General features: G+C 52.7%; 2 protein-coding genes across 6 annotated transcripts; one reads left to right on the top strand and one right to left on the bottom strand.

The window, feature by feature from the left end:
• The first annotated feature begins 283 nt into the window (after positions 1-283).
• Positions 284-23,524, top strand: WDCP (WD repeat and coiled coil containing). 4 transcript variants are annotated; one of them, XM_072650593.1, is made up of 5 exons: positions 315-449; positions 14,448-14,543; positions 17,235-19,167; positions 20,610-20,727; positions 23,208-23,524. In XM_072650593.1, exons 3-5 carry the CDS (start codon positions 17,254-17,256, stop codon positions 23,324-23,326), a joined length of 2,151 nt encoding a protein of 716 aa, XP_072506694.1. In that variant the 5' UTR covers positions 315-449; positions 14,448-14,543; positions 17,235-17,253; the 3' UTR covers positions 23,327-23,524. The 4 variants fall into 4 exon arrangements, with proteins under 4 accessions (XP_072506772.1, XP_072506694.1, XP_072506745.1 ...); XM_072650671.1 differs by lacking the exon at positions 14,448-14,543 and having other exon boundaries at positions 284-449; XM_072650644.1 differs by lacking the exon at positions 315-449 and having other exon boundaries at positions 14,291-14,543; positions 20,613-20,727.
• FKBP1B (FKBP prolyl isomerase 1B) lies at positions 1,368-8,320 on the bottom strand. 2 transcript variants are annotated; one of them, XM_072650694.1, is made up of 4 exons: positions 8,190-8,320; positions 7,634-7,681; positions 2,139-2,251; positions 1,368-1,823 (listed from the first exon to the last, which is right to left on the bottom strand). In XM_072650694.1, exons 1-4 carry the CDS (start codon positions 8,224-8,226, stop codon positions 1,695-1,697), a joined length of 327 nt encoding a protein of 108 aa, XP_072506795.1. In that variant the 5' UTR covers positions 8,227-8,320; the 3' UTR covers positions 1,368-1,694. The 2 variants fall into 2 exon arrangements, with proteins under 2 accessions (XP_072506795.1, XP_072506829.1); XM_072650728.1 differs by lacking the exon at positions 8,190-8,320 and having other exon boundaries at positions 2,139-3,359.
• Positions 23,525-24,493: the final 969 nt, after the last annotated feature.

Below are 24,493 nucleotides of genomic sequence, written 5' to 3'. Positions count from 1 at the left end.
GAGTGGCCGCCCTCCGGCGGGTCCCCGAGAATTGTGATAAACCTTTGTCTTTCTGTTCTTATCGAGAAGCTTATTCATTTATTTAAGGTTTGGAGGAAGGGTCTTTTTATCCCACACACCTCCGTGGACCCCGGCCCCGCCCACGTGAGGGGGACCCCAGCCCAAGGAGAAGGAAGAGGGCCGCGACCTCGGTCTGCCCCGCGGAAACCCTCCCCATGGCGCGTGCGCCGGTGCAGAGGAGACGCGTCACGTGACCCTCCGCGTACGCCGATAGCGTCACTTCCTGGCGCGACGCGAGACACCGGAAGTGAGGTGACCGCCGCAGAGAGCGGCGCGGGCGCGAGGCGTGGTTTCGAGATCTCCCGAAGCCGAAAGTCCGTACTCTACCCCGCCAAGCTCCGTCCGAGAGTCCGCGGACTTCGCGGCCCCAGGAGCGCCGTCCGGTGTGGGTGAGTGAGGCGGAAGCGCGCGGCGTCACTTACTTCCGGGGCGGGTGTGGCGTCACTTCCGGCGCGTGGGGGCGGGGCCCGGCCCGGCCGAGGCCGCGGCTCTGAATGGCTGCGTGGGCCATGGCTTGCCCGCGCCGGTCTGCCGGGGCCCCCCCCCCCCCCCAACCCCCGCCGGGATCGCCCGGTGGCGAGGAGCTCTGTATTTAGAAGGCCCGAGGAGCCAACCTGGATTAAGCGCCTCCTGTATGCCGGCCCCTCGCCGGTCACCCCGGCTGCCCCCTGGCCCTTGTGTAACTCGGTGCCCCAAGGACCTGAGCTGGAACCTCCGGGTCAGTGCGGGTCCGGAACCGAGCGGGGGGACGGGGAGGGGCGCCCGTGCGGGGCACCGGGCCGAGCTCTTTACCACCAGCCCGTGAGGTGACTGGCCCAGGCTCACACAGCCGGTCCGGGCTGGGTCCGGGGGCCGAGCCTTTGCCTCTCGCCTGTCCAGCGCAGGTGCCTTTCATAGATAAAAGCCCTGATTCCCGGGAGGGGAAGGGCCGCGCCCGGAGCCGCTCCCAGAGGCCTCCCTCGTGTCCCCCGGGCTGGCCCCCTTCCGCGGGAAGCCTTCTCTGTTAGTCACTCTCACTGTGTCTGTCCCGGCTCCGTGAGGCCGCCTCCGCCTCTGTGTGCGCCCAGTGCTGCGCACGTTTCCAGGCACAGGGTGTGTGCCCCGTCGGTGTTTACCGGCTGACTTCCCGGGCGCCCGGCCCCGCACTGTTTGAGGCGCCCAGGAAGGGGCCTCCCAGCCCTGGGAGCTGCGAAGGGGAGTCCTGGCTGACCCTGAGGCGGGCAGCTCACCGCCCCCCCCCGCCCCCCACCCCCGAGAATTCGGGGGCCCCACCTCCCCTCCCCCCTCGGAGTCCGGGGAGGCCGCGAGGCGAGCACAGGGCTTGGGCTGGCCTTTATTTCGCACGTGTCTCCGTCCCTAAGGCCCGGGCGGGGTCGCAGGCAGCGGACAGACGGACAGGCGAGGCGGGCGGACTTGGCTTCATAGATAAAAAGCGCGCACACGGCGCACACGCACACGCGTGCTGTCACATGCAAGTTAAAGGAAAGGTCCAGCCCGAGCACGCTCCGCCGGCGTCCGCTCGGGCCGAGAAGCTTGCCCGCGCAGGGCTGGACACGGGCACGCAGACGACGGCGGACATCGCTGGCGTGGGAGCTTGGGGACTGGGCGGAGACGGCGTGAGCACGCGCCTGCGCTCACTCTAACCGGAGCAGCTCCACGTCAAAGATGAGGGTGGCGTTGGCAGGGATGACTCCCGGGTGCCCCGTGGTGCCGTAGGCCACGTCGGGAGTGCAGGTCAGCTTCGCCCTCTGACCCAGGCTCATCTGACAGGTGTGGGGGCAGGGAGGAAGAGGGGAGAGAGACAGGGGGGGGTGTGGGGGTGGGTATCTGCCCCCCACGATCCAGCTGCCCACAGCCCAGGGCACACACTAGTCGGTGTCCTCCCCATGCCAGCTCAGCTCCCCTGTTCTTTCCTACATTCCTGATTCCCTCTCCTCCATGACAGCTGCTGGGGAAAGTCCCAAAGACATGGTGTGAAGACAGGGGTCTCAGGAGCAAGGAGGTCGTCAGGGCACTTCTAAGTAACTGGGTGAGGAGCAGGTAGCAGCGCACAAGGCTGCCACCCTCAGGTGCCTTACCTGGGCAGTGCCTTCTTCAAACCCCTTGATCACTTCTTGTCTGCCAATCTTGAACCTGAAAGGCTTATTTCTGTCTCTGGAGGAATCAAATTTCTTCCCATTCTGGAGCATTCCTGCCAAGACATTAGATTAGTATCAGCCCTGGGTCTGAGAGGAAGCTGCGAGCCCTCCCCTTCTTCTACTCTCCTCTCTTCCCTTCTCCTTCTCTTTCTTTGGTGGAGGAAGTGATGGCCACTTCCAGGGTCTGAGTCCTCAGGGCAGGTCAGAGGGTTCCCCAGCTTAGACCCATTGCCCTAAGGTACACAGAGTTAGCCCCTGCAGCCCAGACTGTAACTGCTCTGGTGAATAATTCATGGTGCTGACAGAGTCCATCGAGGAGCCCAGAGGCTACATATCCTGAACACTTTCTGTGCTTTCCTTAATGATGGAGAAATGGAAAAGGGATAATCCATCAAGAAGCATGGATTAATTGCATGCTGTATACTAGGCCCTGAAAAGCAGGAGCCACGTTTCCCATAGGCCAGTACCCATCCTAGGAGGCAGGGAGACCCATTTCATACTGGTCATCCACGAGGGCTCCTTCCAGGCTCCTGGCCCGTGGTGGAGGAGGACTCTGAGATGGAGACCTGGAGAACGTGACCATAATCCTGCTGGGGCACTCTCTGTCTCACAAAGTTTGGCCCTTATGTAGACTTGAGTGAATAGAACGTGTGAGAGTCCCCAACATGGAGCCCTGTAATCGTGGCACCAACGTTGCCTGGATTCTTTAAGAGCTGTCTCATTGATTGGTCTTCCCCAGACTAGCAGGGAGCTCCACAGGTGACATTTGATCACCTGCCTCCCTGATCACCACACCTCACCTGCCCAACAGGAGGGCAGAGGGTGGGGACATCCATTTAGCCCCTGCTCCCTTCAGGCCCTGGGTTAGTGGGTAAAGCATAGGAGGGGCAGACAGCATGACCTCTGCTGCTTGACCCCTCTAAGGCTATACAGGGAGAAGAGGTGGTCGCCTGTGCAGAAAGACTGTAAGGAAGGGGCAGCCTTCTCCCCGTCCAGGGACAGTGGGCACAAGTGGGCCCTCAAGCAAAGCGTCCCAGAGCCCCCACTGAGTGGCAGGGGCTGCCCGACCAGATCCCCGAGACTCAGTCCATTCCTTTATGTCCCTAGAGCTTGGCACATAGCAACGGTTCACTGTGTGCTTTCATGCATGCAGTATCTTCCCTGTGAACAAAAGCAAGGAGGGTACAGGTAAATAAGTAGTGACTCGCAGCTTCCTCCAAAGTTGCCATCATGTGCTTGGTCCTAGAAGCTGTGGGCATTTTCTGTAGCTGTGGGCATTGTGGATATGGGCACATGGACCTGAGGCTCAGCATCTGCCATGGGTGGAAAAATTGGGGAACAGTCCAAAGGACTTGACCCACTTTCTGAGCTCTGTGTGCATGTGGAGATGCTCCTGATTCTCTGTGATGTTAGTGGGGAAGTGGGCAACAATAGTTTGAAAATATTGGCTTATGATGACGGGAACGGGAGGGGCCTATGGTTCATGAATACTCCTGCCCTGGTCTTAGGGATGCTTTTTCAAGAAGAGGGTTTGAAGTCCTTGAACGCAGAAAATTCTGAACACCACAAAAAATTAAATTGGCCTTTTTCTGAACAGACAGCAAATAATGAAGCCACTAGACACCAGTTTGAAAAGAATCTGCGGGTCTGCATGGATGTGAACTCAGTCAGCAATGCAAGTGGGCAGTCAAAAATCAAATGTGATCTTTGGTGACACTAATAGAGGAAAGGAGTTGAGAAGCAGGGAGGGAAAGAGCTGGTTGACTTTGCCCTGGTTGGGCCGGACCCCACCTAGAGCACTAAGTCCACTTCTGGGCTCAGAGAGTTAAGAAGAAGGCTGGTTAGCAGGGCACTGCCTGGAGGAGAGTGACCATGTCACAGAATTAACTGAAGGATCCAGGAATGAGCATGGCAAGCCGAGCCCTCCTGGCTGTCTCCAAGGGGGAATATCACTTGTTCTTCTGGCTTGCAAGCCTAGGACCAGAAGGCTAGAGGACTCCCACAGGGAACTTTGCCACAGGCCACCTTTCCACGTGGAGGCCTTTACTCAAAGGCAGGATGGTTTGTGCTGGGTGCTACCTTGTTCAGGTATCAGATAACTGTCATGGGGGCTGTGTGGGGGGATGTAATTTCAAAGCCTGATATTTGCGTACAGTTGAGTAGTTAGGATGCAGATCTAAGCACCAAATGGAGGAATGAAAAGTATGAAAATGAAAGGTCCACTGAGAAATTGTGACAGCATCCACCAGCCACTGACCCTGGAAAATGAGCCCAATTTTAAAGGCAGTGATTCCATGAGATAAAGGAGACCAGAGATGGGTGAACTTAGAAGAGACCCGCCCCTGCAGACCTCTGTATCCTTCTCTCTTCAAAATGCCCATGACAGTGTCTGCCCTAACGAGATGGGAACAGGCAGACAGGTGCAGATGTGGGGCATCACACCTTTGGAGTCCTGTACAGATGACTGGAAAGTGGATGTGCTGTAGGTCTCTGGTTACCCCACAATCGCTGAACTTGGCAAAATAAAGAGAAATCTTGAAGGTGTCTCCCATGCATATATTTACAGCGTAAAAGATTCCTCAGCATATTGGGTTGCATTATGTTTGAAAAATCCACGTTTTCAGAGGTCTCAAGTTGCTCACTTACACAAAAGCACATCTTTTCTACACATATTGTTTCAATGGGATGTGATTTCCAAAGAGACAGCACTATAGGTGACCCAAAAGACCATGGTGCAATGTGATGGGCATACGCTGAATCAATGACCAGTGGTGACCCAGAGGACTATGGGACAATGTGGTAGGCATCCAAACACACCAGAAAGCATTGTGGATTAGTAGAAGAGTCCTGGGTTTAGAAGTTGGAGCATCCCCCAGAGGGAGCTATGGATGTTGGATGAGCTAAACCTCTGTGCTTCCAGGCTTGTCCAAGCCACCCTGGGAGGATTGGAGGAGGGCGTCCCCTGTGCCCATTTGTGGGAGGATCCCGAGGCCACTCCTAGCTCTCAGATTATCTGTATTCACCGTTCCCTTGACCCTGCCCAACTGCCCCGTCTCTCTGGAGGGCACTGCCAACTTCCGTCAATTGGGCTCAGAACCTCGGCATCACCTTTGACACTGAGTTCAGGCCCCTCTTTTCACACTGCACCCTGCTCCTGCTTCCCCAGTGGGCCTTGCCTCCACCCCTTACCCTTCACCCCTGCTCTTTCACATACTTGATGCTCCCTGAGGTCACTGTCCTTTCACCTTGACCCGCTCAGCTGAGGACCCCAGGACCCTCAGGCATTGATTGGTTAGTGCCCATACTCTGATCCTTAGAGGACCAGGAGAGTGTGGAATAAAGCCATAAAGGAGGCTGTCGTCAGAGGCCACAATACCTGCCCTGCTGACCCCTACTGGCTTCTTGCCCTCCCTGGTTTCTCCAGGCCCATCACTCTTCCTGGTCTATAGCGGAATCCTCTGCTCTGTGCAGGCTAGAAGCCCCTTGGGGGCAGGCACTGGTTCATCCTGTTTCCTCAGGGCTGCTCCCAGAGCCTGGCCCTTAGTCTAAGTGGAGACTTCTTTGAGGTCAACCTAAAAGTTACCCACAAGTGTCACCCCAAGGGCAAGCCTCCTACTTGGTGTGGTTTTTGTCCATTCTCTATTGAGAGGGTTGACCTCTTATTACCAAAGCTCAGTGGACCAGGATCTGGGGGAGAAGGGGAGAGGGGAAAGGCAACAGAGACCTGCATTGTGGGCCTTGAGGCACAACTTTCCTCACTCTGCCATCTCAGGACTTCTGCCTTTTTTAGAGTCAGAAGGCCCCCTTGGTGACTTCCTGAGAAGTGAGTATCAGCCTTTAGACATTCCAGGCCCACGGTGACAAACTTGCCAGAGGCCCTGAGGTGAGGGTGCAGAGCCAAACTCTGCCCTCCTAGTTTCCATGTTCAGAACAGAAGCTTTTGCCAGCTTATATGATATACTTGTGGGTCTGATTGTTTCTGAGGCCTGAAGAGTCATCTGCATCAGTCAATCTGAGGAGGTTCTGAGGAAAACACTGGCCTTCCAGGGTCGGCCCTTGGGCCCATTGGGTAGCAGGAGGCAGGGGGATATAGTGTGACCTACAGAGCAGTTTTTCTTTATGATATGGTGTGCTTACACTCTGACCTGTCCCAGCCTCCTGAAGACGAGGCTGCTCGGACCCTTGGATTAGTAATTCTACTTCCAAGGAGGCCCCATGGACCCAAGATATTCAGGGCATCTCTTTGGGAAGGCAGCCAAACCCTGGAAGTCAGTTGGGTGCCTAGGGGTGGGGGCATAACCATGAGAAATGACCAGCATAAGAGAAGCCAGGAAACATTTTGGGGGCAACGCGGAATGCCACCAGCAAAGCCAGGAGACCTTGGCTACCACCAAAATGCAGCAATCAAATGAAGGCACCGAATGTCGGCCCCAAATAGGGGCACACAGTAGGTGCTTCCTCCTGCCTGCTCATCACCTTCCCCTTGGTGCCATCAGAGAAGGTTAACTCCTTAGGCATTTTACAAAGCTGTCTACACTCGCTGTCTTTGCATTTTTTCACTCTTCTGTCAGAAGATGGTGACGGTCTGGCTCTAGCCTCATGGCACTGAAAGCTGTTCTCTCCCAAGTGGCCTTTTCTCAGTCCTCCGTGTCTAGCCTTGACACTTGCCCCTCCTCCATCCTTACTCTACTGGTTCTTCTCCTAGCTGGCCAGCTCCTCCTCTGTCTCCTTTGATGGATCCACCCTCCACCCCAGGCCCTGCTGTCCTCTGCACACACTCTCTGTGACTCCATCCACTCCCATGGACTCAGTTTCCAGGCATACTTCCAGCTCTAAGGGGTCTCCGGGGCTGCCTGTGAGGCATTTGAAACTGGGAGTCTCGGAAATATCCCAAATTCAGCCTGTCCAAAAATGAACTCATCCTATTTTTCCCCAAACTCATTGATCTGGGGCAGGATTAGGGATAGGAAGAAATCAAGAAATGTCTGTGATTTTTTTTTTTAATCCTACACAAGTTAGCCATTTAAAAAATAAGGAAGGAGAAAGGGAGTGCCTCTTCTCTGCTGCCCTTAAATGAGCTGACCACCCCCTGGCTATGGGTTCAGAACTCTCCACAGCCTAGGTGGGGGCGAGTGAATCCCCAGGCTCAGGGCCTGCCTTTCTGGCTCTGGCAGCCCAGTTCTGTAGCTAGGAAGAGAGAGGGATCCAGGCAAGAAGTCTGGATTGGAGTTTGGACCTGGGTTCAAATCCAGCTTTCTGTGCTGTGATGGGGCTGTGTGCTAGATAGCCTTCAAGGTCCCTTCTATCTCAAGACTATGGCCCTATGATGGGAGATAGGGACGGGGCCCAGGAGACAGTATCAGAGCTCCCTTCCCTGTAAGGCCATCAAGCAAAGCCTGTTGGTAGAGCCCTCACACACGCAGAGGTCCACCTACCTGTGTAGTGCACCACACAGGTCTGGCCCTTCTTGGGAAATGTCCTTCCTGTGGGGAGACAAAGGTTGGCCCTCAGTTTGGGCTGGGCATAAGGTCACCAGAGGTAGGGGGCCTGTCGGTGAGCCAGAACCTTCTCCTCTGGGGATCAGTGGGATGAGATGGGGGGGCAATCTGCATCCTGAATGGAGTGGGTGCATGGGGGCAAGCTAAACTTTGGCCATGGGCTCCTCTGAAGCTCCTTTAGAGCCCTGAGCCTGTAGCAAGGCCAGGGTCTGCCCTGCCTCCCCGGGCACCTTTCTCTTCCTCTTCCTTCTACCCCCCCCCCTCCTCTTTCCCTCCTGGGCCTCTCCCCATCCCCCCCTCCTCTCCCATTCCCCCCTCCCCCGTTTCCCCCTCGTCCTGGTCCTCCTCCCCTCCCCTCTCATCCTCTGGCTCTCCTTCCTCCAGGTGATCCAGTCCCCCTCCTCCCAATCCCCCTCTCATCCTCCGACTCTCCCTCCTCCAGGTGATCCTCTCCCCCTCCCCCTCCTCTCCTCCCCCGTGCCCCCGGACGCACCATCTCCCGGGGAGATTGTCTCGATCTCCACGCCCATCGCGGCCCCGTCCTCCCCGGCCCCAGGGTCTCTGCTTCTGGGGCCGCCGCCACCGCAGCTGCTGCCGGCCGGCCGCGAGGACTCCGCCCCGGCCGCCGGCCTGTGGCCAATGCGGCGTTTCCCTCCGCCCCTGGAGCCCGGAGAGGCGGGGCTGGCGCTTCCACCCCCCCACCCCCAGCATCACAGCCCTGGGGGAGCAGGGATGCACTGCCTGGGGAGGGGGTGAGAGCAGACGTGCTACACGGGGCTGGAGCCTGGCAGCCAGGTGGGCATGGGGTAGACATTGTGGGGGCCTGCACATCCCCTTCCTTTACTGCCCCTGGGACCAGCCACAGTTAGCCACTCCGAGAGGTCCAGATCGGCCTGGCCCCGTGGACGGGGTCTTACTGAGAGGGAAGTGCTTTGTCAACCTCAAGGCGCTGCCCAAGTGGAGCAGGCCACTCTTGGCTCTGTTTCTTGTCCAGGTTTCAGAATCCCGAGCTGCAGGGTGAGGGCAGGAGGCTGACCGTCTTGGCTTAGAGGCCGCCAGTGAGCCCTTTTCCCTGCCCTGCCCAGCTCCCCTGCCCCCTCCCCCTAGGGTGACTGCAGAGGCTTTCTCACTGATGCTATTAAAGGAAACTCAGCCTCCCAGGATGGTAGCAGTCTCCCAGATAAGCCTCATATCAGCAGCCCTCACGGGTTAGGTCACAAGATCCACCCTGAGGCAGGCCCCAGTGCCCTGCCCCCTACAGCTGGGAGGGAGCCTCATGGTCACCCAATTTAACACTCTCTTCTGTAGATGAGGGACCTGGGCTCCAGGATGCAAGAAGCACTGATCCCACACTTCTCAGCTTCACACCCAGCAGCCCTTCTGTCTCTCCAAGATGGCTTTTAAAGAATGAAATGCAGAATATTTATGTATTCCCAGTTGCAAAGCTTGGTGCCTCATACTGGGGATAGCAAACAGACATGAATCCTAAGTCCTGCTGTCCAGGGGGTATGAAGAAAGTATTCACTCCAGTGGGAATAAGAAAAGGCTTCTGAAAAGTAGGAGGAGGATTGATTCCTGCTATCCTGGGGAGAGGAGTCATGACTGAAGGGTAGGAAAGACTTGGGCCTGCAAAGATAGGGTCTGGGAAGGGGGTAAGCTCATGAAAGGGGATAGAAAAGAGAGAGACTCCCCATTTTGCTGGAACTAAAGGGAAATCCTGAAAAAGAAGGCTGATTGCAGCCAGATTGTGGAAGACTTTGTATGCCAGGCTGAGCCAATTAGATTTATCAAGTAGGGGGAGCAACTGAAATTGGAGCTGAGGGGCGCAAGGACAGGGCCAATACATTAGGGAAAGGCACTGCAAATGGAAGGATGAGGGCCTGTTTCAGGCCTGTGGCCCTGCCCAGTAGGACAGATGCTCCAGAAGCATTTCTGTCACACACACCCCACATGCATGTACACACATGCATGCACATGCGTATACATACATGTACTGCACATACCCCCCCCACATGCACATGCACACACATATGCATACATATATACACACATCCCACATACTTATGCACACATGACTCCTGTAGCCCCAGAGCACCTGGGCTATTCCCTCGCCCATCCCACAAAGGGCCCTCTGCTCTGGAGCCTTGCAGGGCCTGACCTTCAAAGACTCCCCCAAGGAGATTTGGCTCCTCTCTAGGGTTCTGGCCCTGGAGTTGGGAAGACCTGAGTTCAAATTCAGCCTCAGACACTCAATAGCTATGTTACCCTGGACAAATCCCTTAACTTCAGTCAGCCTCAGTTTCCTCTACTGTAAAATTGGGATAACAACAGTAGCAACGTCTTCGGGTTATTGTGAAGATCAGAAGAGGTAACATTTGTAACATGTTACAGGCCACAGTGCCTGGCACATAGCAGGCACTTAGATGCTTATTCCTTCCCCTTCCTTTAAAGAGACTCAATGGACAAAGAAAATCATATAGGACAGCTATTTATTTCTTGGCCATGCAGATTTAAGCAGCCGTAATGTAGCTGCTCTTATGTACACCCAGGAGCTGGATACTTAACGTCTCAGAACATGATACATTTTGTAAGGCTGCTGGCAGCTATGACCCTCTGCATGGTCTCCTTCAAGGCCGGATCTTCTGGCCACCTCAGATTTGGGTTATCCACCTACTGGATGTTCTTTTTCAGGCAGGGCTGTGCTTTGAAATATTTAACAGCAGGTTCTTTGGAAGGAGAGAGAAATGTGTTTTTGCCACAGTTCTAAGTTCAATGTGTATTAACAGTTTTCCATCACTTTCTTCAAAACAGTAAATCAGGCCCTGGGGCAGCGAGGTGGTGCAGTGGATAGAGCACCAGTGCAGGAGTCAGGAGGACTTGAGTTCAAATCCCACCTCAGACACTGGACACTGTGTCTGAGTGTCCAGTGACCTTGTCCAAGTCACTTAACTGCAGTTGCCTCATCCTGGGTCATCTCCAGTCATCCTGATGACTATCTGGTCACTAGATTCAGATGGCTCTGGAGGAGAAGTGAGGCTGGTGACCTGCGCAGCCCTCTCTCATGCAAAAAAACAGTCAAGTCCAAGTCATGTCATTGCTTCTCTGATGGCATGGTCTTCTTTGGCAACAAAGGACGAACACAGAAATCAGGCCCTGGTTTGTAGTTTTCCACTTTCTGAGAGTAAATGCTCACACTGAAAATTTAACAATCATTTCTCCAAACCCCAACATGATGCTTTTAGCACTTCCCTGGGGAACCTCCCTTAACAAAGCTAGCTCTGACTAAGGAACTCTTGCTCTGGACTACTGAAACTCAAATAATCTCAGACTGCCGGCTCCTCCCAGACCTCCCACCCCCTCCCCCTACATTCCCTCTCAGGATTGCTTTTGGTTATCTATGTTCACAATTAAAACACACACACACACACACACACACACACACACACGCACACACACACACGAAAGATAGCCAGGAACCCAAGATCCAAGATCCTGACTCACACTGGTGCACAGGATGAACAGTAGGGGTGCAGGAGGGAACCTACTTCTTCCCACTGTTTATGGGAAATTCCTAAGAGCTAGTTTTCCATGCTCCAAATGACCTGACTCTTCTGGGTCAGTAGCCAGTCCTCTCTGGTGCAGCTGGGGATTGGGAAGGGGAACCTAGGGGCCTACACAGGGTTGGAAGGAAGGTGTTCTTCATTGAGCCATACACTGGTCCTGGGAAGTCACCGGGGGAATTCAGTGCTTGCTCCATGGGATGTCTCTGCAGATCTACTCCTTTGAATATTCCTTGGGTCCCTGGGGGATTCCAATCAAGCCCTTGCCACATTTACCAATCAGTCAGCATTCATTAAACCCCTCTTCTGGGTTAGGCACTGTGCTGTGTGCTAGGGATTCAAAAGCGGCAAAGACCCCTGCCATCAAAGAGTTCCCATTTGATTAGAGGAGATAACATGTATACTTCTAAGTCTAGAAAATCAGTACAAGATCTCTTCAGTGAGGATCAGGGAGGATCCTCACGAAGAAGGCAGTGCATGAACTGGGCTTTGAAGGAAGCTGGGATTCTGAGAAGCAGAGGGAAGGAGAGAGGGCACCTAGGCCTGGGGACAGCCTGGGCAAAGGTGTGGAAATGGGAGATGGAGTTTTTATTCTGTGTGTGTGTGTGTGTGTGTGTGTGTGTGTCTGTGTGTGTGTGTGATATAGCAAATATTGCATTCCAACAAAGACTGGGACTGGAGCTCCAGCACTGGGAATCATCCACATAAGGACAGGTAATGAGTGAAGTGGTGCCTCAGAGGAACTACTCAGTAAGAAAGTGGGATCAGTGATCTAGCCTTGTCTGGGGGAAGATGAGTCGAAAATGGAGCTGCTGAAGAGACAAGAGGAAACCAAAGGAGAGGAGGAGGAGGAGCCACTGTGTGAGGTTGACTGAGAAAAGGCCCGAAGTCAGATTTGGTGGTTCCCAGGTCACTGTTGACAAGGAGCTGAGGAAAGAGTGGAGAGGGAGGTCATGGAGACATTGAGCCACAGCCAGAATCAAATCTAGAGCGTTGGGACAGAACACCATTTAATAAAAAATTCAATAGAGAAAAATGTCAAGTGTTACACGAGTTAAAAAAAGTGAGCTTTGGGCCTGCAGCTCTTTTCCCAACTCACATCCCTGAAGCAAGATGGTGAAGGTTGGAGTTAGGACTTTGGTCATATTGGGTGCCTACTATGATATCAAGAAAGTGATGCCTCTTGAAGGGTATCCTGGGCTACACAGAGGTACAGGTTGTATCCTATGACTTTCACAGTGAAACCCACTCTTCTGCCTTTGATACTGGTGCTGGTATTGCCTCCAATGAGTTTTGTCAAGCTCTGGTTGGCAAATGGTGTGGCAGTGAGTACGGTTATAGCAACCGTGAGGTAACCTCATTGTCTCCGTGAGTTCCAAAGAGCAAAGTGGAAAGCTGGGGGTCTTCATCCTAAGCCCAAAGGGAGCCCACATCCCTAACTCACATGCCTATCCTGGCAATCCCGTGGCCTATTCACATCCTTGCATAGGGTCCTATCTTATGTGCCATTAATAAAGTCACTATATTCAGTGAGAAAGAGAGAGATTGGGGGTCCTGGTGGGCTGTGTGACACGGCCAGGAATCTTGATGTGCCCAAAGAGTCTTGGGCTGTGTTAAGTTTCCAGGAATGTAATGTCAGAGGCCAGAAATTCGAAGGAAACCAAAGGAGCGCCAGGGTGTTGTCCTGCAAGACAAGCACAAGAGAAGTCTGTCAACATTTAAGCACTTTCTGTATGCCAGGTCCTGTGCTAAGAACTGAGGATACAAAGAAAGCCAGAAGGCAGCGCCTGCCCTCAAGGAGCTCACAGCCTAATGGGGGAGACAGTGGGCAAACACTGGGGAAAAATCCATCTGGGATAAACTGGGGCCAACCCATAGAGGAAGATACTAGGCTGAAGAAGCATTGGGGAAAATTTCCTGCAGGAGGTGGGATTTTAGCTGGGACTTGAAGGAAGCCAAAGGCAGAGATGAGGAAGGGAGCAAGCCAGCCAGAGAAGACTGTGCGGAGATGGAGCATCTTGATCAAGGATTGTCCAGCAGGCCAGGATTTGCAGAGTGCAGAGTGTGTGGTTGGTGCATCTTGGAGGGGATAGGGAGCCATGTGAATGAATGAATGAATGAATGAATGCTGTGGTTTTCATGAAGGCAAGCCAGTCATTAGCTGCCCTGCTTTTGGCAGGTGACAATAGTTGGATCCCCCAGCACTACGATGGCCTCCCTTATTCCAAGGTTGTGACCTATTTCCAGAATTCCCCACTAATGTCATCTTTCTTCAAGGCAGTCTGTGGTAGCCCCAATGACACTCACATGGCCAGGGATCACCATTTATCTGCCACACTGCCCCTATTTTGCATTTAGGACTTCCTTACTTGAGCCCTCCTGACTGGACAATGCTTTTTACCAGTCCTTTTATGAAGAAGGCAAGGCTGGAGATGGCTTCCCAGCTTATGTGTGTGTGTGCGTGGTTTGCATGCTCATATTCTTTCTGGGAGGACTCATGGCCACACTATAGGAGGTTGAAGAGACCTGGTACCCCTTCAGCAGCCTGGCAAGGTCAAGGTCCAGCCGGTTTTGAGGTTGTGGTGTGTGACACAGACAAGCTCCTTCCCCTACTCCCTTCCACTGACCGAGTAAAATCGCCGTTTACAATACCACGGCATCCCAAATCTCTAGCAGCCCCCTTGGAGATGCCCAAACAAGGCACAATGGGCCAGAACCCCATCCCAGGCGTGGGTCTCATTCCTCTAGGTATCCCAGCGGCTCATGCCCTAAGAGGGCCAGTTTGCCTCCTGGCGCTGGGACCTCCATATATGCACAGTGGCCAGGAGAGCCCCCGTGGAGATTCTGTGCTGGGTCCGGAGTGGGGCCTGCGTGGACCGCCCGGACCTAAATGCCCGACAACCCTCCGGGAAAGGGCGGAGGGGTTGGCTTCTCACCCTGAAATGGTGAAGTGGGAGGGCCAGACTTGGGACCATCCTTCCTGCGGGGAGGGGGTCTGATTGTCCTCCCTGGGGGCGGGGCCTGACGACTATTCTCCAGTCCGGGGCGGGGCCTGACTGTCCTCGTGCTGGGGGCGGGGCCGGGCTGGCCTGGCCCCTGGTTGGAACAGCAGTCACAGAACATTCTGTAGCGGGGTCCCCCTACCAAGCGCCCCAGACAATCTGCAGAGCCCTCGTTTCCTGTGCTTTCAGTCGCTGGAGCCTCAGCATAGGCAGATACTCATCTGATCGCTGCTGCCTGTACCCTTCCGGAGGAGGGCTGGCCTCCCCCTAGGACCCGCGATCTGAGTGAGTATCTGGGAGGGCCCCAGTGGTGCTGCTGCCCCGCCTCCACCCCACCTGGGCCAGAGCTGGGTGAGGAGCTGGGGGTTCAGCTCAGTTCTGCCACTTGTTGGGCGGAAAGTATTTTGAGAAACATCCATCCATCCTGGAGGGCCAGAGAACCGGGACACCTTGTCCAGGCTCCTACTAGTGCCCGTCAGTCGACCTGCCTTGTTGGACCTTTTTTCTGGCACATAGTAGGTGCTTGTGAATGGATGCCACATTCCCTCCCGTTGCCCAGAACCCCTTCTTCCTCACCCCTGCCTCTTGGAGCTCCTCATTCTCTTTAATTCTTAGCCCAAGGGCCCCCTGCTTCCAAAGGTCTTTTCCCACCTCCAGCCCCCAGGATTGGTCGCGCTGTGCCTCCAGAAGAGCTGACTTTGTATCCACTTTCTCATGTGGTTACAGAGTAACCTCAGTCTAGCAGAGACCATGTCCCATCGAGGGAAGTGGGAGACTTAAGGCGGGGTTCAGTTGAATGGCATTGAACGGGGCATGAGGCTCCTCTGTGACTGGTGAGTCAGGCATGGCTGCGGTCACCTCCTCATGTCTTCTGAGTTTGGCCCCAGTTATGGTCATTCAGGGGTTGCCTGGACGATTCTCAGAAGACAACGACTATTCTGGGGGACTGCCCCAAAGCATCCCCAACTGTAGCAGTGTTTGGCAGATCTCTTCTCTGTGCCCAGGCATATTGAGGAGAGAGGCATCATGGCTGAGAAGGGGCTCCCCCTTCCACACCACCATAAGCAGTGATTTGTGAGTGCCCTGTGCCACCAGATAGATAGAGGCTGTAGAGGCCTTCTCACTTTGACCATCTCAGCAGATGCCTTGGACTCAGTTTTACCTCCCTCTGCACTGTGGCAGTAGTCACAGCTCTGCCTGCCCCCAGGCTCTCCCCTCACCAGTTCCTCTAATCAGCCATCTAAGGGATTTTCCTAAAACTCAGATCTGACCAGGGCACCCCCTATTCAGCAAACTCCACTGGCTTTCCATCAGTGCCAGGATTCCATACAAAAGTGCCTTTTGGCATTCCAAGCCCCCTTCTCCTTTTCCAGGATTTCTCACACCTCATCCCCACTGTGTGACACTGCCCTGGCTGTGCTCCTTGCCTGAAGCACTCTCCCTCCTTTTTTCTGCCTCCTGTCCTCCCGGATGGCTTCCCCAGCCCCCTTTATCCTAGTACCTTCCCTCCGTTCATTTCTTATCCATTCTGTCCATAGCTTGTACGCACAATGTTTACATATTGTCTCCCCACTTGGCTGTTCATCCACGGCAGGGACTGTCTTTTGACTCTTTCTGTATCTTTAGCACTTAGCACAGTGCCTGATAGTGGACACTTTATACGTGCTTTTGCGTTGACTGACATACACTTTAAAAAACCCACACAATTGAAGGTGAGTTTCTTGGACAATAAATACTCCTCTGTTCTTTGTGTATCAAGATATTCAAGTTTGTTGATATTTGTTAAGTTCATAATTTTTAAAAAAAGAAAATTTAAGGAAGAAAAATTGTTCAAGACTCCATAGAGTGATGTAGGGAGGTGGAGGAGGGGAGTAGCTAAGCACTTTTACAAATACCTCACTAGATCCTTACAGCAGCCCTTTGGGGTAGTTGCTGTTAGGATCCCCATTTTACGGATGAGAAAACTGAGGCCTGGAGTGGGGCAGGGAGGATAATGAGTGTGGGTTAGGGAAGGGTGACAAGAGAAATTCTGAGACTTGAAGGCCCGCTGCCAGGGCTGGCTGGGCTCCTGCCTTCCCCTTGAATGAGGAATGCAGCCTCTTCTCTGGTTCTATGTTCCATACTGAATGTTGAAGATGGCCCCAAGTTGGAAAGCCAACAGGCTTATGGGTTCAGTCTCCCCTCTGCTAGAGTGGTGTGTGGAAGAAGAAGGCATGGGGTTTTGTGAGTATATTACTAGTGTTAGGAAAGTCACACCCGGGTCTGAGACACTGATATATTTTCTTTTGCCTATAGTAATGTGATATTCAACATTTCACAACATCCACCTAATGGAAATTAGCTCACTACTATGTGGCAGGGGAACCCGTAGTATGCACCTGGGCCCTTAAGGTAAAGCCAGGGAACTGTCTTTTCATAATAAATACTTCCCAAGGGGCCAGGGACTTTTGTCCGAACCTCTGCTCTGGCAAGCAGTTTCTTTCTTTCTGATGTCTCCACATTTGGAATTAGGGTGAATAAATGATCAGTACAAGGAGACACCTGCCTGATGTCTGCAGCGACTTCTGAGGTCCCTTGCCAAGGTGGCTGCATGCTGAGGGCTCCAGGTTTGGGGCTCCAGCTGTGTTTTAGTGCTAACAGAAAGCTTGCGGCAAGTTGTGAGCAAGCTTAGCTTTGGAGCCAGAAGGGACTGATACAGAGGCGTCAGACATGTAGCCAGCCCTCAGATGTAACTGGGAAATAATTAAATAAAGCTGCATTAGAACATAGATCATGTTATTAATGTGTGACTTTATGGAGCCTTCCTTGCTTCTGTTGGATTTTGGCACCACTGGTCTTGCAGGGACTTGCCCAGGGTCACTCAACCACAGAACAAGGGGCAAGGCCCAGGGATCAGAGGGCTAAACAGGGAGGAGGGAAGGTCTCTCTGCCCCTGAGTTTTGGGGTCTTCACTGTTGGTCTTCTCTGTGATTTCAGGTACCTTCTAACAGAAAGGATGGACTTGGGGAAGGGCAAGCTTCTCAGGACCGGCCTCAATGCTCTGTACCAGGCAATCCATCCCGTGCATGGCATCGCCTGGACTGATGGAAAGCAGGTTGTCCTGACGGCACTGCATCTTCAAAACACAGAGCCCAAATTTGGGGACTCGAGGATCATGGGGCAGTTTGAGCACGTGCATGGGCTGTCTTGGGGTCCCTCAGGGGTGACGGGCAGCCCCACCCTGCTAGCAGTACAGCACAAGAAACATGTCACCGTGTGGCAGTTGTGCTTCAGTCTTTCAGAGAGAAGCAGGCTGCTGGTATCCCAGACTTGTGAGATTGGGGAACCCTTCCCCGTGCTTCCTCAGGGCTGTGTGTGGCACCCCCAGAAGGCAATCCTGACCGTGCTCACCAGCCGTGATGTCTCCATCCTCCACTCGGTGCACTGTGACAACTCCCGGGTGAAGGCTGACCTGGTCAAAGTCCAGGGCTTTGTTCACTGTGCATGCTGGACCCTCGATGGCCAGAGGCTAGTGGTGGCGGTAGGCAGTGCCCTGCATTCATTCATGTGGGACGACTCCCAGAAGACTCTGCATGCGTGCTCTTTCTGCCCAGTGTTTGACGTGGGCAGTCACATCTGCTCTGTGCTGGCCACTGTGGATGTGCAGATTGCGGTGGCAACTGAGCTCCCACTGGACAAGATCTGTAGTCTCCACTCGATGGAGACCTTTGAGATGTCAGCTGCAAAAGAGACACAGAACCCGCCCTCGTCCCTGGCTGCCATCTCAGAGGAGCCCTCTATGGACCCTAGGAAAGTGTCCCCTGACTCAGAGCCATTCTCCTCATCTCCTTCCCTCTCGTCTTCCTCCCTGGACTCCTTGGACATCACTCCGATGCTGTCCAGGAGCCATGGACGTGACTTGAGCTCAGTCTTCCACCTCCAAGAGAAGGGCTGCCTGTCTGGAGCTGGCCAGGACTCCTCCCATTTGATCCTGGTGACCTTTGATAGAATGGTCACCACTACCCGGAAGGTGGGCATCCCTGGCATTCTGGTCCCAGACCTACTGGCGTTTGATCCCAAGTCTCAAGTGGCAGCTGTGGCCTCCAACACATGCCACATCATTCTGATTTATTCTCTGAGCCCCTCCTTGGTGCCAGAGGTCCAGTGCATCCGACTGGAGACCTGTGAGAGGCCCAAGGGCATCTGCTTTTTGTCAGACAAACTCCTCCTGATTTTGGTAGGGAAGCAGAAGGTCACGGACTCCACTTTCCTCCCCTCCTCCAAGTCTGACAGGTACACCATTCGCTTAGTGGTCAGGGAAGTCACGTTTGAGGGAGAGCCTTCCTGGAAATCTGCCTGGAGCCAGCAAGATTTCTGCAACACCAGCATGATGCTGGGCATGGACAGTAAGAGGGATCCAGGGGAGCATCCTTGCCCCATCTCCTACCCCCAGATGAGGGAGCTCCTCATCCCTGGGGACCTCACCATGCAGTCTCTGGCCAGCGGAAAGACCCTGATAGAGGAAATCACAGTGGCCCCACAAGTCCTGAGCCCCAGTCCCAGTACCACGCAACTGAGCAAGCCCACTCCAACCCCCAGTGCCACCACTGTGTCTCTGGAAGGGCTGGAGGCTGCATCTGGCTCCCAGTCCCCAGCTCAGCTCAGCTCTGAGGCCAGGCCAAGCTCACCCAAGACCCATCACCGCCTGATACACGAACCCCTGAGATTTCCCCAGGGCACAGTGTCCATGAAGGAAAAGGAGGAAAGCCAGCTGTGTGGGACGCTGGAGAGGCTGTGTGAGAGCTTCGAGGGCCTCCACCAGCGTCTCTCAGAGCTCATAGACCTTCTGCAGGGGCAGCCACCACCGCCGTCCCCCCTCAGCACTTACCCGCTCTCTCAAGACCCATCTTTTCTTCTCATCACATGCCAGGTAACTGAGAGTGGCCTCCACTCTCCCCAGACCCCTGCCCTCCAGAACTCACCATGGGTGGGGTTACGTCCCCTCTGATTGGGATTTTGCTTCAGTTATTGATTTGGAATGATCATTTATTCTGCTCTTTAAATTTGCGAGTCAGTGAGACTGATTGCATTGTCTGTCCTCGTTAGGGTGTCAGCTTAGTAGTTTTTCCTCGTTCGTTTCTTTAATCATTGGACAGAATGCAGAAATGCACAGTTTATTAGGAAGTCCTTTTGAACCTTGGAAGTCTAGTTTTTTGGGGTGAATCCTCAGTTCTCAGATCCAGTGTCTGTGACTTGGGAGGTCCCCAGTCCATCACCCTGAAGCCGGCATCTCGAGGAACCTTGAACTTGTCTGGCAGCCTGGGAGGAGAGCTCCTCCTGGTTTTTGGATCCAATCCTGTGAGGGAGGTTAGCACTCCCCATGTGAGAACTCCCTTCACCAATGCAGATTACAGCGTAGCACTGAAATATAGCGCTTTAACGTTTGCAAAGTACTTCGTGGATATCACTTTATTGCACACTCATTCTTAACCATTCTAGAAACTATTTAAATCTGAAATATTAAATAGGTTGGTTTTTTACATAAAAAAAGACCATTCCCATTGGACTAGCATAAGAAAAATGTTTCTTTACCCTTTCTTGTTTTACTTCATCTGGGAAAGAACAGAAGCTTTCTTGCAAGGCGGAAGCTATGTCCCATCAAAGCTGAAGGATTCGTCCTGATGCAGGTGGGCCCATGGCCCCCCAGCCTGCCCCCCTACCTGCCCTGCTGCTTGTGGTCAACTTCCTCCAAGTTTGATCAGCGCCATGTAGTTCTGGCAGAATCCCCCCTCACCCAAATCTCTAAGTGAATCCCTAAGAGTTTTCCCGCATGGGGGAGTAGGGTGGAGAGCAACTCGCTGAGTGCTGTCCTGGTGGGGAGGGCAAGGCAAGGAGGGACTGGGAAGGAGCCTGTGGAGAAGATGGGACCGTTCTTCCCAGGAGGGAAAATATTCTTTCAAGTCATTTTTTTAATTGTTTTTTTGTAGTGTCATTTCCATAAAAAAAGTTAAAGTTTTTTGTGTCAAAAAATGGCTTAAATGTTTTAAGTTAATTTTTAGAAATCCTTATCTTTTGTCTTTATTGCCTTTACCACTGTTTCCAGATGTCTGTGACTTACGTGTCCTCTCCCCATTCTGGGTCCCCTGGTCTGTTCCCAGGCATAGGCTGAAGTTTGGGACTCTTAATGAGATCAGAGGTTGCCCCTACCTGGCCTGGGCTGCTTGTCACCCAGGGAGGGGGGAATTCCCTAGCCCTGGCACCAAGGCTTTTGTGACCTGCAGTGGGTTAGTGATGGTGCCAGGGAGGAGGAAGAGGAGACCCAGCCTTGTGGTGTTTATTGTCAGGTAACAGATTTTGTTCTTGGGCTCAAAGAAGCCGTCCCCCGCAGGGCCCATGGTAGACAAGAGAGCAGTCCTTCTCTGTGATGGCAAGGTGCGCCTACAGATGGTTCAGCAGGCATTTGGCCTCTCTCTGGTGGAGATGCAGCACGGTGAGTCAGTCTGGGACTGGGGAGGCTTCTGGTAGCCCCACTGGGATGGACTTTATCTGACACGAAGTATGTGGGGAAAAGTGTGTGTGCATATACATGTGTGGTGCGTGGTTCCTAAGTACTGCATAGGTCGCAAGTAGAGAGATAAACCTACATTCAGTGGTTACCCAGTAGACACACCTGTTCAGGAGGGAGGGTCCTAGTGGTTTGCAAGGGATCAGGAAACTTTCCTGCAGAAGGTGGATTCTGACAAAGGGGGGAGAAGGGCATTGCCATGGACCATGGAAGGAGGTGACCAGCTGCTGCAGGAACTCAAAACTGAACAGAGGCATCTGCATTTGATTCTTGAGGCAGTCAAGAGACATTGGATGGGTGTGTTTGGGGCTATGACAGGTCTGTTAAGGAAAGTTACTTGGGCGGCTGATCAGAGCACAGTCTGCAGTGGGGAGCTCAGTGAAGAGGCCCTCTAATTATCTTCTATGGGAGGTCATGAGGGCCTGAATGAAGGGATGGCTATGTGGCTGGAAGAAGGGCCAGAAGTAGGAAGTGTTGGGGAGGTGGACAAGGCACAGGGCTGCAGTTATTGGATGTGCAGCGTAAGGGAACGTGAGGGATGGTGCTGGTGTTCAGAGCCTGAGACACAGGAGGAAGGTGATGCCCCAACAGAAAGAGGCAGGTTTGGACTGTGGAAATACAGATTAGAAGTTAAGTGGAGACAAAATGACCTAATTGTGAAGGTCATAGAAATAATCAATAATTTCATTGAAGACCATGGCACTAATGAGACAACGTACCAAAACCCATAGGATGCAGCAAAAGCAGCAGAGGACAATTTATCTCTAAATGCTTGCATCCGTAAAACCGAGAAAGAAAAGACCGATGAATTGGGTGTGCAATTAAAAACAAAACTAAAAAACGAGCAAATTTAAAATCCCCAATTAAACAACAAGTTGGAAATCCTAAAAATTAAAGACGAGATTAACAAAGCTGAGTGTCAGAAAAACGTTGAATTAATAAATAAAACGAGAAGTTGGTTTTTGTGAAGGAAAAAACCCAACAAAATAGATAAACCTTTGGTTAATTGATTAGAAGAAAGAGAAAAGAAAACCAAATCCCTAGCATCAAAAATGGAGTCATTAGTCACTAACGAAGATGAAATCAAAGCCATTACTAGGTGTTACTTTGCCCAATTATATGCCAATAAACATAACAATTTGAGTGGAAGAATACTTAAAAAATATACAAACTACCTGAATTAACAGAAGAGGAAATAGAATATGAAAATAAACCTATTTTAGAAAAAGAAATTGAACAGGCTATAAATGAGCTTCCTAAGAAAAAAGCATCAGGACCAGACAGACTTTTACAAGTGAATTCTACCAAACATTTAAAGATCAGCTAATTCTAACATAAAAGAAGTTATCTGGAATAATAGGTAAAGAAGGAGTCCCACTAAACTCCTTTTATAAAATAAATATGGTGCTTATACCTAAACCAGGAAGAGCCAAAACAAAGAAAAAAGAACTGTAGGCAAATTTCATTAATGAATATTGACGCCAAAAACCTAAAGGAAATGCTCGCCAGGAGACTACAAGAGTCTGTCACAAAGATCATGTTCGTTGTGACCAAGTGAAGTTTATACCAGGAGAGCAGGGATGCTTTTAACATAAGGGTAACTGTGAACGTAACTAATCATGTCAATAACAAAAATCGTGTGATTGCATCAATAGATGCAGAAAAACGGTTGTAGAAAGCACAGTACCCATTCCTATTAAATGGACATAAAGCATGGGTATAAATGAATTTTTCCTTAGAAGGACACAAGAAGCATCTGCCTAAAACCGTCCCCAAGCCTTGTTCGTAATGGGGATAAGCTTGAAGTCTTCCCAGTAGATTCAGGACTGAAACAAGGTTGTCCATTATCAGCATTACCCCATATCGTATTGTGATTCCCGTTATCATCAGTATGATTTTGTGTTGCATTAGAAATGCTAGCAGAGAAGAGAAAGAATCAGAGGAGTCAGAGTGGGCACTGAAGCAAAAAACTCTTTTTACACACAGTGTGATGATATGCTTGGAAATGCTAGAGATTCAACTAAAAAGCAAAGGCAGGTGCTGGGGAAGGGGAGCTGTCTGCGGGCAAGATGTTTCTTTGTTGTTTTGGGTGCTGCCTGGCACAAGCATGTTTGTAGATGGGATCTCAAGGGGCCCCAAGCTGGGCTCTGGCCTGAGAATGGGGCATCTGACTAACAGCCAAATCTTTGAAAGCAGGACCTTGTCCTTGCCCTTCCCCTCAGCTGAAGTGGGGTCCCTTCTGCAGACCACGCTCTGCACCCTGGGCCCTGCCCTCCCTGTCACATCCCCTTGGCTCCCACTGAGCCCTGCTGGAGCCCCTGGGCCAGGAGCAAAGGTGGGAGGGGGGAGCTATGGGGAAGGGTGCCCACCCCCCGGTCTCTGATCTCCCTCTCTTGAAATTCCAGGCTCCCTCTGGATCCTCCTTTCTACGGACAGTGAGGGTTTCATCCCACTAACATTCTCGGACTCCCAGGAGATCACCATCCGCGATGGGAGCGGCAGCGGGCAGGGCCCCCCCACCTAGTAAATTGGTCTCCATCTGCTGTGTGCTGAGCGGGCATTTGCACCTGAGCCGATATCCACCCACCGACCTACACCTTGGCGAGGCTGTTCTGGGGCTCCAGACGTCTGAGCTCCCTGGGACAGATGGGACTGATGGGGTCTGGCGTCACTTTGCCAAGAGACAAAACCATAAAGTCTGGTGACTCTTCTGCTGCCACCACCAAGGCGTCTGAGTCTCTTTTCCCCCTCCTCCACCCCCGCTGGTGGCTGCCATGGGGGGTGTAAGGGGCCCCCACAGCTTAGGAGCCAGAGAGCCCTGAGCTCCAATCCGACCTCAAACACTCCCTAACTAGTTATCACCACTGCCTGCCTCAGATTCCTCACCTCTAAAATGGGGATCCTAACAGTACCTTCCTCCCAGGGTGGTTGTGAGAATTTGTAAAAGCTCATCCCAGTGCCTGGCACATAGTAGGCATGTAGTAGATCTGCCCTACATTGAAATGTACTAGGCACTGTGCTTGACCTGGAAATGCAAGGAGAAAAACAACTGTCCAAGCCTTCAGGGTGCTTGCAGCCCCTGGGGACACCACATAATGGAATGGACACACAATGAAGACCAGCAAATTCTGGGGGAGGGGTGAGCCAAGATTTTGAGGGGAACTCTGGATTCTGAGAGGCAGAAGAGAACTCCAGGTAGAAGGGACAGCCTGGGCAAAGGTCCAGTGTCAGGAGATGTCGTGTCTTGTTCCTGAATCAGCCATAAGGCCATGGTCACAGGCTGGAAGAGTATAAGGCAGTGGGGAGAGTGGGAGGAGAGGCAGTTACAGAAGGATTTTAAAGGCCAAACAGGGCACTTTGTAATTTGCTTCTGGAGGTGAAAGGCACAGGGCACTCCACTCTTAGACCTGCCCTTTAGGAAAATCCCTTTGGCACCTGCAGTGGGGAGAGCCTGAGGCAGGCAGAACCCCCTCCCCTGCCCTCCTCGGGGGTGAGGGCCTGCGCCAGGGTGCGGGCAGGGCAGAGGAGGGGGCCTGTCTGAGGAGAAATCAACCAGAGACATTCCAGAGGTGAAACTGACCCAGGACACTGAATCAGCAGGTCTTGGGGAGTTCCCTTTGCAGCTCCATTGCTGTGAATCCCATGCTGGCTCCCCATCAGAACTCTTTCCCTCTGGGACCTCAGAATTCCA

The sequence above is a fragment of the Notamacropus eugenii genome, chromosome 1 (assembly GCF_028372415.1).
Source record: "Notamacropus eugenii isolate mMacEug1 chromosome 1, mMacEug1.pri_v2, whole genome shotgun sequence".
In the NCBI taxonomy this organism is placed as follows: Eukaryota; Metazoa; Chordata; class Mammalia; order Diprotodontia; family Macropodidae; genus Notamacropus; species Notamacropus eugenii.
Note: the sequence above shows the minus strand (reverse complement) of the source record. Positions and strands in the feature narration are given on the sequence as shown.